The sequence below is a fragment of the Bacidia gigantensis genome (assembly GCF_019456465.1).
Source record: "Bacidia gigantensis strain McMullin 20006 chromosome Unknown contig_125, whole genome shotgun sequence".
In the NCBI taxonomy this organism is placed as follows: domain Eukaryota; kingdom Fungi; phylum Ascomycota; class Lecanoromycetes; order Lecanorales; family Ramalinaceae; genus Bacidia; species Bacidia gigantensis.
This window is the reverse complement of record NW_025408591.1, coordinates 768,979-781,325: the sequence shown is the minus strand read 5'-3', so window position 1 is coordinate 781,325 and position 12,347 is coordinate 768,979. Positions and strand designations below refer to the sequence as shown.

The following is a 12,347-nucleotide window of genomic DNA, read 5'->3' as shown; positions in this document are numbered from 1 at the left end:
CTATCTCCAGTCTTCCCTCACTTTGCCGGCATGGAAGCGACGTCAATCAACTCGTGATATGTTTGAGGACCCACCGCCGGCGTCCGAGGCTGCATTCCCAAACTTCACCCCAACTTCTGTTGAAACAGAAGCTGATGGAGAAAGACTGGGTGTGACATTGTGGGACTCCGAAGGCCTCGAAAAGAATGTGGTTGACCTGCAACTTAAAGAATTGACCGCCTTTATCGAGAGTAAATTCGAAGACACCTTTACGGAAGAAAGTAAGGTTGCTCGTGCGCCAGGCTTCCGAGATACCCACATTCACTGTGTGTTTATGCTTCTTGACCCATCACGCCTTGATGCTACAATGGCAGCCGATCAGAAAGCCAAGCGGGCGAATGGTGCTAGAGCAAATGCAAACTCTTTTGTCAAGTCACGCCCAGAGCCAAATCCTGTTGGCTTGGACGCCGCGCTCGATCTGAATATCCTCCGTGCGTTAAAAGACAAAACGACGGTCGTGCCGGTCATCTCTAAAGCTGACACAATCACTGCTGCGCATATGGCACACCTAAAACGTGCCGTATGGGCATCATTGAAACAAGCAGGTCTCGATAGTCTAGAGGCGCTTGATAAAGACGGTGGGGACGACCAATCGGAGACCTCAACGGAGCAAGGCGACCAGAGACGCGATCTTGACGAAAGGGACGAAGACAATCACCTTAACAAGAACAGAGCAAACGGGGGCATCGATGGCAAGGACGCTGATAAATTCTCAATGACTTCAGTACTGGACTCTCCATCAAGTTCTGAATCATTTACCAGCGCCGACCTTAACGTTGCAAAGCCCGGTAAGCCGAGGAACGGGAGCATTGGCTCTTCATCCTCATCTGAGGCATCACCAGCGTCGGAAGAGCACTTACTGCCATTCTCAATCATTTCACCGGATCCATACGAACCCACTTTAGGCGGTAGAAAGTTCCCATGGGGCTTTGCCGACCCACTTAACCCAGAGCATTGCGATTTTACAAAGCTCAAGCAAGCTGTCTTTAGAGAATGGCAACCAGATCTTCGAGAGGCCAGCAAGGAACTATGGTACGAGGGTTGGAGGACGAGCAGACTCAACAAAAAATCCAAGAGGAACGCAATGAGCTTAGAAGGAAAAGTAGTACAGCAGCGAGCTTGGACGGGGCAGACTCCGACAAGGTCGTTCAGCAGCCAACCGTGGAGGGAGTAATTTGCGGACTCAAGGAAAGAAGACGAACATTTTGCAAGAGAAAATGATACAGCAATGCAGCAATGCAGCAAGGAACTAAGCGGAGGAGTTTCGGTGTCTCAGTCTCAATCTGTACTATCATTCACGTCACTACGATGTCTCTTATTGAACCCCTTTCGGAGGACTCGAGAGGGGAGATGGAGAGGGAGAAGGGAAGGGAGGAATGTATGATAGGAATCTGCCAGGTTTACATATAGTCAAATTAGATGCCTTTTCCTGCTCCGATCGCATTGGAACATGGCTCCAAATGCGGGAGAGTGGTTGGTCCACGTGCCATTTCCCGGAAAGTGCGTCCCGTCTTCCAACTTCGACCTTCATATTCGATGTCACATGCCAAACCCAGCTCCAGACAATAATGGCTGGGGTTGACTGCGCGTCTGATTATGGGATTCCCACCGAGACTTCGATGTTTTATCCTCGCAGTTGTCGACCTCCTAGTTGTGCCCGTCTCCCCATACCATGAACGATCCGGGGCTTGATGAGCCCATTGGCGAGACCTCTGACAGGCTTGAGAAAGAGCAGAGAGACGAGGAGGATGCGCAGAATGAAGATGAACAGGCATTTCTTAAACCAAGGTCTGTAAAGCCCCGACCATACACAACCTCGCTCATTTTTAGTCGCTGGTGGTTCGCGTCCACTGCCTTTCCGCTTTTGGCTGTAAGATTATAACTTGAAGATTGAGCTGAATAGTATTGGCTTATACATATGTCGGAAAGGGTACCTTCGGCCCCATGGCCAGCGCTTTCAATATATGCGCTTTGGTAGTCCATTGGCGTATAGAGATACCGCCAGGATTCGGTGCAAACGAGGCCCATGGAGATGATGTTAGAGACCCAAAATGGTCTGCTGCTCCCCTCTCATTTTTGTCGTTGCATGCCTTGGAGAAAATTCAATCCTGATGTTTCCTGTTTCGATACCTGTGAAGATGGACAGCAACAATATTATAGCCTTTCTCGACTCTCGACCAAGACCGTATTGCTTCGTACCATCAGACTGCAGCTGACTCCTCTACTTCATTGTTTTGTTTGTCAGTCGAAACGCAGTGAACGCGCTCATGTACATTCACCATATCGTCATCATTTCTTTTCGAGGTCCTTCGTCTACAATTCAGATACATAGTTCATGAAGAGTCCAAAACTGAATTTTCCTCATAGGCTTCTAGCTATCAACGGTCTCTCCCTTGGCTTCGCCCTCATCTCAAATTTCTCCCTCCTTCTGAACATGGCGCGCCGCCTCTCTTTTTCCGTAGCCCAGCCCATCACCATCGTCGGCTGGTACCTCGCTTCAATTCTACTTATTGGTGACATATCTGCCATCATACATTATGTACAAAGGCCCCATCAGCGACGGTATATTCCTTTAAATTGAAAAAAGTCACTGCTACAGACGATTATTTATATTTTTTAGGGCGCTTTCCCAAGCATTCTATTACGCAATTTTTGCTGCAGCCTTATATTTTATCATCGCAACACTCATGGTATTCACTGTCTACGGCGCTTGGAAGAAGCATTACCGCAAGGAGTTCAAGCTTACGACGAGTCAGCGTACACTTATGCTGCAGACGATAAGCTTGCTGGTCTATATGGTGGGAGGCGCGGGTATGTATGCAAAGATTGAAGGATGGGGCTTTTTGGATGCGCTGTTCTTCACCAATTTCACATTATTGACGGTCGGTATTGGAGACTATGCACCCCTAACCCATTTGGGTAGAGGTATACTCTTCCCTTACGCCGTAGGCGGAATCGTAACTCTAGGCCTTGTGGTCGGCTCCATTCGCTCACTCGTTCTTGAACGTGGAAAAAACAAATTAGGACGACGCATGACTGAGAAGAAGAGACAGGCGCTTATCAAGAAGTTGCTCAAGAGCAAAGAATCGTCGGTACTTAAACCGATCGAGGAGGGGGGCAAGGCCAAGGACGACATGATATCACAGAAACACAGCGCCGTGAGCGGGAGTTTCAACTGATGAGGAGCGTGCAGAGTGCAACAGAAAGTCGACAAAAGTGGATCGCCTTGCTCTTCTCAGGCTCCGCTTGGCTCGTCCTCTGGTTCATTGGAGCCTTGGTATTCTATTTTGCGGAGCACGAGCAGAGATGGACATACTTCCAATCCCTCTACTTTTCCTACACAACTCTTCTCACTATCGGCTACGGCGATTTCAAGCCCTTCTCTAACTCGGGAAAAGCTTTCTTCGTTCTCTGGTCCCTCTTAGCAGTGCCCACCCTCACAATTGTAATTAGCAACATGGGCGACACCATCGTCAAAATTATTAAAGATCTTACGCTCTATCTCGGCGAATTCACGGTCCTCCCCGGAGAAGCTAGCGGGAGAGATCGTCTGAAGCAGGCAGCCAACAAATTCTCCCAGGAGAAGTTCGGCTTCGGCCGCGACTCCCGCAGAGTCCACGAGCAAGGCGGGTTCTTGCCCGAAGGGGGCGGCGGCAGCAATAAGAAGGGCGATCACCTGAACAAAGGTACAGATACTACGACCGGCCACGTTGAGCAGTCAGAAATCGAAGGCGAGCGCTCAGACCGCCGCAAGGGAAATATACTTGGCTCTTCGATCTATGAGTACCATTTCATCCTAGCCCGTGAATTTAGGCTCGTGATCGAGCATCTGAGCGAGAGTCCGCCGCGGCAGTACGCCTATAGTGAGTGGGCGTACTATTTGAAACTATTAGGTGAGGAAGAGGGGTCGACGGAGCTGCATAGAAGCCCAAACGTCCAGTCTGGATTGACGGAGGAGAAGGGGACGATGCAGCAAGGGATGGATCAAGGAGATGGTGGGGACGGGGAGAGACATCCGAAGGCGTGGAGTTGGCTAGGGGAACGGAGTCCATTGATGGGGGAAATGGAGGAGGCGGAGTGGGTGTTGGAAAAATTGGCAAGGAGGCTGGAACAATGTTTGAGGGAGATGCATGAGCGTGAATCGAGGGAGGGCGATTGGGCAAATACGGGCAACTAGAAGAGGCGAGTATTGGTGTTCCTCAAAGGTGATTGCATGCAATCTCTGTCAGGTTTCTAGACATAATGGTGCAAGAATGCATGTGCTCTTGTCGTTCTCATATGAGCCCCAGTTCCCTTGCAATTCAGATTTTTAGCAGAAGAGCATGTTCAGGGCACGTAGATAGCAAATTAGTCATTCATTTGATGCTATGGACTAGACTAGTCATACTGATACTAAAGGAGTGTGTGCGAATCGTGAATGATTGCCGTAATCATGCAAAAGATAAGAATAGCACGATCGTGTAAATCTACGAAATCCTTGGTGCATCGCAGCCTAGGTCGACGATTGTCGTGGATCGAAATAAGTGATACTGAGTCGTAATAAGTGATAATGAATCGAAATGAGTGATACTGAATCGTAGAGCTTCTAGGCCGATGATGGAAACCTTCGCGTTCTCTTTGACTACCATTCGCCTGAAGTTGCAGCGCTTCTGCCTGCACGGATTATAGCTGCTTAGGGGTCAGCTCAGTAGGACAAATATAACAGTGCTGGTGACATACCATCTATGGAATTTTCGGGTTGCGATAAGCCCTGAGCTGTGGAGGTACTTGCTTCAGGAGCTCCTGCCGGTGGCCAGGGTTCTTGGGACTCGCCTTCATCCTCGCCCGGCTTGTCTTTAGTGAAGAACGGTTTGCCATAATGTCCAGGTTTAATTTCCTGGTCAGAAGTCGCTTCGTGCTGATAGACTCGTCCTTCGGTGCCCAAGTAGGAGAGATTAGCCAATAGATGCGGAGCGGGATTCGGCTCCTTGATCCCTCGCTCGGTGATGGCTTTTTGCTCTCGCCATTTTGTTAGAAGTTCACCGGTCATGATTTTTGAGTTGAACAGAATCATGGCGCAAGATCGGGCGCGGGTGGCCACTACGTTCATCAGCTCCTCCCCTTGTGCGAGACCGAGTTGCCCCATTGTATCCGCCGAGTCGATCACTGTATCGAACAGGACGACATCGGCCTCTTTGCCTTGGATTACTGGGGCAAGCTTCACCGTTGGCAGATCGCTCCTTGGAATTTCATAATTTTTTGCTAGCCTGAACATGGCCTCATTAATGAGGCGCTCTTGTTCAGCGTAACAAGTAATGACGATGAAAGAATGAAATTTGAGAGCCTTTGCCTTGATTAGCTTCTTAGTCAGGTCCGAAATGATCTTCACGTTTGCTGGATTAGAGCGTGAGAGAGAGGATGGATTCGTATAAGCCTTTGTGTTTGGTGCATCCAATGCTGTGAGTGTGACATCAATGTCGGATTTCACGCCAATGAACTCTCTTAAAACCTTCGCAAATTGTGGGATCAATACAAGCTGAAGAGTGCTGGCAGCGCTGACCATTTCATCTTTGTAAGTGTGCGAATTCGGAAACGCAGCAATTGTTGGGTTCGACCGGTATATGGTTCGGAGTTTATTGTCCTGGAAGCCGAGCTTCAGGATACGATCCATCAGTGATAGGTTTATTTGTGGTGCAAACTCATTCTTCCGAGGTGTAAGATGTAGACTGAACACCGACGGACGAGATTCCATTGCTGTTATATATATTTATAAGTAGGATAGTTTTTTTAGGTTTTTAAGCTGCTCGTCAATGTTTTAGGCAAGTATATCTGTTGTATCGTTAGTTGCTGCGCTAGTAGCTACAGCAATCCTGATTGCAACGAGCCAAAGAACAATCAAAGCTAGTCTCTTTGTTTTCCCGCTACCAGGAAAGCCAGTTATCACAATACAGTTACCCCGGAGTTACTGAATGAACGCGCCGCTTCTGTCTGATTAGCGTTTAGATGCCAGCGAGAGACAATATTATCAAAGTATTTGTCAATCATCTCAGACGATAGAGGACTTGCGTCGTAGATATCAGCCACGCTTAGTTCTGAGGGATCTTGGATGAGGGCTAATGGGTGGAACTTCTTAGCATGTTCGTTTTCAAGGAATTCGTGCATGACAGAGATGCTTCGCTTCAAGCCCGCATTGCTACCCACAACTTTCAAAGTCGAAGCGATGAAATTTGGCTTTGCGTTCTCTGATAGCAAATTTGCCTCCTTGAACCAGTTTGCTGAAGTCCATACGACACGTAGCAGAATTTGTCCGTGGGCGGGGCCCTACGCAGGAGGAATGATAAATCCGAGAATCGATTTTTGGCATTCTGCATCTTTGGTTGCGACGGAGAGCGTTGCCCAGGTCCCAGAAGGGAGGCGAAGACGAAATTCGGCCGCAGAGTCAGCATGATCCAAATTTACATGGGCCTTCGCAATCTTGTCTTTGATATAGGTGAATGCTGTGTAGGCGCTGGCATTCTCGAGTTCGTTAATTGCCATTTCACCTATCTCAAACTCGACTATGTTCCCGTACACCTGTTTGACAACATACTCCTCTGCATTGCAGAAACTGAGGACAAATTTGACCTCTGGGATACCCAAGATATCATCGAACATCGGCTCTTCTGGCTTGTCATCTGTTGACGCTTGAATCATAGTAAGATTGCATTGGTGTCTCCTGCTTTGCCTCGATACACCTGTATCTGCCGCTCGGATCCGAGTAAGATTGCATTGGTGTCTCCTGCTTTGTATCGATATACCTGTATCTGCCGCTCGGATCCGAGTAAGATTGCATTGGTGTCTCCTGCTTTGTATCGATATACCTGTATCTGCCGCTTGAATTCGAATAAGATTGCATTAATGTCTCCTGCTTTGTATCGATATACCTGTATCTGCCGCTTGAATCCTAGTAAAATTGCATTGATGTCTCCTGCTGTAGTCCTCAATGATTGCGGGCCTTAGAACCAGGCAGTCGTTTATTGGCAAGTAGAATGAGATCTCGATAATCATTCATCTGCTGCCACTTGGTGATAAGATGTTTATACTTAGCAGTTGAGTTCTGAGCATCACAGCGGCCTGTAATGCGCCTGACCAAAGTCTTCAGATCAAACGTTGCGAAAGCTTTTGAAGACAACTCTAGGCGTTTCAAACCAATTTGGTATGGATCTTCAATATCTATCTTGGTAAGCTCACAACGAAGACAGTTCAAGGCGCAATCCCATGGATCCAAGATATGAAGTATAACTTGTGGCCAGAGCGAGACAGGCACTAGTTTTTTGCATTGGCGACAATGATATATAAAATCCAAGTTGGGCCCTACATGACTGGTCTGGATCGTCACGAACGGCATCCAAACCGCGGGCTGGATCCTAACGGAGCGCCACAGGCGTGCTGCGACATCTGCAGGGAGGTCTTGCCTGCACTCTGCGCAAGCAATCTGGGATGAGCTCGGGCTGCATGATGACTTGGAGGAAAGCACTTTTGACAGTGGTCACAAAAAGACAGAGGTTGCGCACATTTGTCTGTTATCGTGACTTTATCTCGAATTCGGTTCCTGGGGTATGCCACGAATTTGCGAAGAGCATCTTGATTCTGCGCATAGTCGTTCCTCAACTGGTCATTGTCTGAAGCACTGGTGCTTTGCTCGGCCGATGGACGGATCAACATGCACCAACGCCGTGATCCTCAATGTTACCGTTACGGTTGCTGGTTGGCTCGATCCCCTCTACAGGGTATTCGTGGGACCAGGAATCATCTGGTGCAAAGACACTAGCATCCACGGGACTGTTATTGGAGGTTAACTTGACGCCGTGAATTTCTGTGCTATCATGGACGGTGGCGGTCTCTACGTCCGTATCTTTGACAAGTCTTCCGGCTATGAGATTGGCAACCAACTCGGCGTGGCGTGCTCTAATCGCTATCGGGTTCCCTTGGTCAGCACTGACATCTTGGTGTAGAATCCTTTCGACCTCGCGAACCACGTAAGGTCCGCAACTGGTGGTACCTTTCTGCTTGATCGAGCAGCTGACGTGTATGGAGGGCTTGGTAGTGGGGGCCTCAATGCCATGGTGTGCTAAGTGAAGTAGGGAGTGTTCCTTTACATTTTCGACCACCTTGCTTGGTGGATGCGAGGGCTTATAACTGTCCATATACGTGATGACATATGGATGAGTTTGGCACACAATAGTCACCCAGTGCATGTTGTTGATATTGTACACGTAAACAATACGCTCTGTTTGGGGAGTTATTTCGTCAAAAAGCCCTCTGCAAAACATTTGGACGACCGTCGGCGATACGTGCGGCACTTTCAAGGATATCAGGGTAGCCTGAATTGCGTGATAAGTATACCATTGAAGAATGTTTTGTTTGTAGCTGAAGCTTTGTGCATCTTCCAGTCCAAAAGTGGTCAATTTTCCTTCGTAGTGGATATTGATGTAGTCTTTACCAGTCTCTATTCGAAAGACTTTCATCCGTTCTATTGCGGATCTCAAGACCTGTTCTGCTAAATTCAAGACAGTGAGCCGCGCAGATATTTCTGGTGTCTCTGATTTGGGTCGTATGGGCAACGTGGCCGAAAGAGATGAGTGACGGTCCGAATCATTGTTGAACAGAGATTCCTGTGGATGCTCAATGGCTATTTTACTAGCAGATTCCAATTCTGGTCTGGCCCTTTTATTTGGGATGAATGTTGTAGTGTCTTGAAGCGATGGTCGTTTCGAAGGTACTGGTTCTGTAGATATAGGGCGGTCATTCAATACAAATACCGTGTCGTGTAGACTTGGGGGTTGGTCGTGCGATTGCTCGATATCAGATGATGTGTCCTTTGTCTGCGTGAACGATGTCGTCGAGAACACGGAGTTTTGTTGTGTGCTGGCAACGGATGCGCTGGACTGTGTTTCGTATACAGCGTGATCATAGATGATGCCTGGGACTTTTGGAATGCTTTGGACTTGCATGACATGACGCTGATGTTGTCTTGTCAATATTTGGTCGACTGATTGCTGATAACTCTCAATAAGACCTTTCATGTCATGGAGAACAGAATATTCGTTATCATTTTGTGTACGTTGCCAGTGTGCTGGGTAGGACGGAGCTTCGCCTATATGTGACGTCCTGTTGGAACTGGAACGAGCGCTAGGTAAAACAGGAGTACGATGGGGTAAATCTGTCGACAGAGAGACATTCGATCGAAATCATGCTTTTTTAACTTTCCTGCGATTGCTTCGTCTCTTGCTTGGGCCAGGTTTCTTTCCTGGTCCTACTTCTGACATCGTCAACATCCTGACAGAAGATTCAGTCAGCTATCACGATAAACTAAGGCTGCATCGCATTAACAAAGAGGGAGACCTAAAGCATCTACCGAAGCCCTCACCCTGAGGAATATGTTCGTAGGCAGGGCCAAGGGTGCTCGCAACCAAGAAGGAATCAAAAGCCTTTGCGTAGGCGAAGGGGGCCCGGACTCCAGATGGCTAAGCTCATAGACTAGAAAGACGCAAAGATATAAGGGAAGGCCGATGAATTACTCACTTGATCTTGTGGACGCTTTGTTCGATGCCAGCTTGCGCTTCTCAAATCATATCGTCATCGGTACAGGGTAGGAAAGACTCGACGACAGTATCAAAGAGTTGAAATTGTTCAAATGGGTTTCTGGTGAAAAAAAGTTGGCACCAAAGGGGTTATCAATTCAAAGGACGCGAGGAAGGAGTGATGTCGAGCGCGACCGCCGACGTCGTGCGTGCCCAAATCGACCGCGACATTGCTTGGCTGTCACGTTCGCACCTTCCCTTCCTCATGATAGCATCTGTCAAGTTCTTAGCCATGCCTAGCTTCTATGATTGAATTAAGCAGGTGCAGTGCAATCGTATTGCTTTCGAACTTTTGTTAAGCTGTGCGAATCCACTGTGGAAGGAACGTTGACCTCCCAGAGGTTCGCCTTTCAAATAAACCATTGTGATATCCAGCAATATACCTCTCATGGACAATGCGAAGTCAACATCGTCGTAAGAAAAGACAAGGAAGAAAATTAGGGCGCTAAAAGAGCCACCCACAGCGAAGCTTCAAAGTTGGGTGACCGAGGGACGAGGGTTGGTGTGTTTGAACGTGGCCACGCTAAATTACAGGCGCGAATTAGGGGGAAAGCAGCCTTATGTGGCCCCCCTATAGGCATCTCTCCCAGGTACCCCTCCCTAAGATACCCCCTAAAATTGAATTTGGCGTGGCCACGTTCAGCCTTCTCGGCACATTTATCGGGCCGAGCGAAATTCTATTTTTTAGAGCTGGGTTTGGCTAAGGGGCATAGCGGTGAGCATTCTTGTAGATGCGCAGTCAAGATAGAAAGTACGCGCAAAAAATTAAGTCTTGGGATGATCTCCTTTATACTGAACTTTAAGATCCTTCCCCACCAACAGGATCCACTCAGACAGGCACATCGTAAGTCACCACTCCTATGCAAGCAGGCTCTTCGCGTAAATCTTCTCAAGGTATGTCGCTATCGCAATAATGACGGCAGGGAAAGACGGATTGTGGAGGCTTGTTCTTCTGTACCCAATCTTGACTTTCAATGGCGATCTTCTTTAGCCTAAGGAACAAAATCACACCAGGTTGATGTTGCTCATCTCGGTCTGTAAGAGTATTCTATCGCGCCACTCGTCCTCAACCAGCGCCTTGAGTATGTGGCAATCGCTGTATGCTTCAGTATAATTACGGAATCCTGGCAGGTTCGCATACACTCATTTGTACTTCAATGTTAAATTATTTACATAGACATGATCTGGAAGTCGCTCTTTTAGGAACATGAATTCCTAGAATGCATAAGATCAATAAATCCTTATTAAAACCCGTAGGTGATTATTCGTATATTTTAGTCACTTGTCTTCGGCCCTTTATTGATTGGAAATACAGGACGAAGGGGGATTTCACGTAGTAAGACGATCCAAAAGCTACACAACCGTTTGAGACATCGTCACCTCGATACTAGCTGAGAATATGGGCTTCTCAACTGCTAACGCGACAAACGCAATCACAGCCCACGACAGGACAAATCCTTTGCCGGTCCCACCAGCGTTCTGCACATCCTACATGATTTAGGTGCGTGCATTTTCGACAAACACACATCATCCCCTCAAATATTTGCTTCTTCGTCTTCCCTGCTCCCCGCCATTCCTGAGTGCCGAGCCATTGCATACAAATTGCACAGCGCGGCATATGTGAGCCATATTTGGGGCATGTAGTACCATTTGTGAAAATGGAATTTTTATGCGTTGTGTTCTCTAGGTTTGAAGGCGGATCGGGAGTGCCGCTACGTTCACAGTGAAGGCACAACAAAGCAAATTGCGGGCGTAAGAGCGGTATCAGGGGCTTTCCTCCTTGCGGTGTGGAGAGCTTCGTTAGCTGAATATCGAAGGTGGCGCGTTGTTTGTAGAGACGCCATGTGTTCATCCATGATCTGTACGTTTCACGCCAGATATCTACGACATGAGATGTAAAGTAACGAGGCACAACGTGTGCGAAAGCCAGGACTGTGGTTTGCAGATCGGGGTGCTTTGTGATGTACGTTTCAAAGAGGGAGATGGATTGCTCAGTCAGGCCAGTCAGGAAGATGCCTGAGATGTCGCCGCTAGCCTCAGCGCTTGTGGTGGCATCATTAATATGTTTCGTCACTTCGGTGTCGGAGAGGTGAAGAAGGGCGATGGCAGTGCTATAAGTGAGGGGCAGGGAAGGTTCTTTCAGAACATCACGCCAATTACCACGGCGAACGAGAGCGAAAATAGCCCGAGAGTATGGGTCCTCAGCGTTTTGACGCATATCATCAACTGCTTCACTCCACAAGCCGTCGTTATTGCCTCGATCATAGCCGGCAACTGCGATTGCTAATACTCTATGACGGGGCAAATTCTTGCCAGTCTTGAGTGCAGTTAGGGCCAGATTATGGTTGTGCAGTAAAAGGGCAAGAAAGGCAGCTTCTATCTGCTGACCGCTTTCCGCGAGTCTGGAGACTTCTGTAGAAAGTTTTTCTTCGGTCAGATTCAGGCCTATCGTATGTAAGCAAACCTTGCGATGTTCCAGAAATCTTGTTCGGGTTGGGTGCAGGCTTATCGAATCAAGGGATAACTGCTTGATTATGGTAAGGAAGTCCGGCGGGTTGTTGGTCGTCATTGTTGTGACTGGGAAGCCTTCCTTTTATTTCAGCACAGTCCCCTCGCCCAAAGGCTGCAAGATTCACATACTGGTTTCTTGATTCCAAAGACGGTGAATGCCAACGTAACTGGCAGCACTTTCCTTTGCTCCTGGTC

At 48.1% G+C, this 12,347-nt stretch overlaps 5 protein-coding genes across 5 annotated transcripts; 2 read left to right on the top strand and 3 right to left on the bottom strand.

Moving 5' to 3' along the window:
- Positions 1-58: 58 nt before the first annotated feature.
- KY384_001068 (uncharacterized protein) lies at positions 59-1,213 on the top strand (the record flags this gene model as incomplete). The annotated part of the gene is made up of 1 exon (XM_044809600.1): positions 59-1,213. The coding sequence occupies one exon, from the start codon at positions 59-61 to the stop codon at positions 1,211-1,213; it is 1,155 nt and encodes a 384-aa protein (XP_044673507.1).
- Positions 1,214-1,711: 498 nt separating this feature from the next.
- Positions 1,712-4,216, top strand: KY384_001067 (uncharacterized protein; the record flags this gene model as incomplete). The annotated part of the gene is made up of 4 exons (XM_044809599.1): positions 1,712-1,827; positions 2,407-2,601; positions 2,660-3,131; positions 3,194-4,216. 4 exons carry the CDS (start codon positions 1,712-1,714, stop codon positions 4,214-4,216), a joined length of 1,806 nt encoding a protein of 601 aa, XP_044673506.1.
- A 444-nt stretch (positions 4,217-4,660) lies between these two features.
- Positions 4,661-6,711, bottom strand: KY384_001066 (uncharacterized protein; the record flags this gene model as incomplete). The annotated part of the gene is made up of 4 exons (XM_044809598.1): positions 4,661-4,707; positions 4,759-5,722; positions 5,974-6,339; positions 6,478-6,711. 4 exons carry the CDS (start codon positions 6,709-6,711, stop codon positions 4,661-4,663), a joined length of 1,611 nt encoding a protein of 536 aa, XP_044673505.1.
- A 1,004-nt stretch (positions 6,712-7,715) lies between these two features.
- Positions 7,716-9,335, bottom strand: KY384_001065 (uncharacterized protein; the record flags this gene model as incomplete). Its single annotated transcript, XM_044809597.1, has 2 exons — positions 7,716-9,168; positions 9,325-9,335. 2 exons carry the CDS (start codon positions 9,333-9,335, stop codon positions 7,716-7,718), a joined length of 1,464 nt encoding a protein of 487 aa, XP_044673504.1.
- A 1,659-nt stretch (positions 9,336-10,994) lies between these two features.
- KY384_001064 (uncharacterized protein) lies at positions 10,995-12,210 on the bottom strand (the record flags this gene model as incomplete). The annotated part of the gene is made up of 2 exons (XM_044809596.1): positions 10,995-11,129; positions 11,527-12,210. 2 exons carry the CDS (start codon positions 12,208-12,210, stop codon positions 10,995-10,997), a joined length of 819 nt encoding a protein of 272 aa, XP_044673503.1.
- Positions 12,211-12,347: the final 137 nt, after the last annotated feature.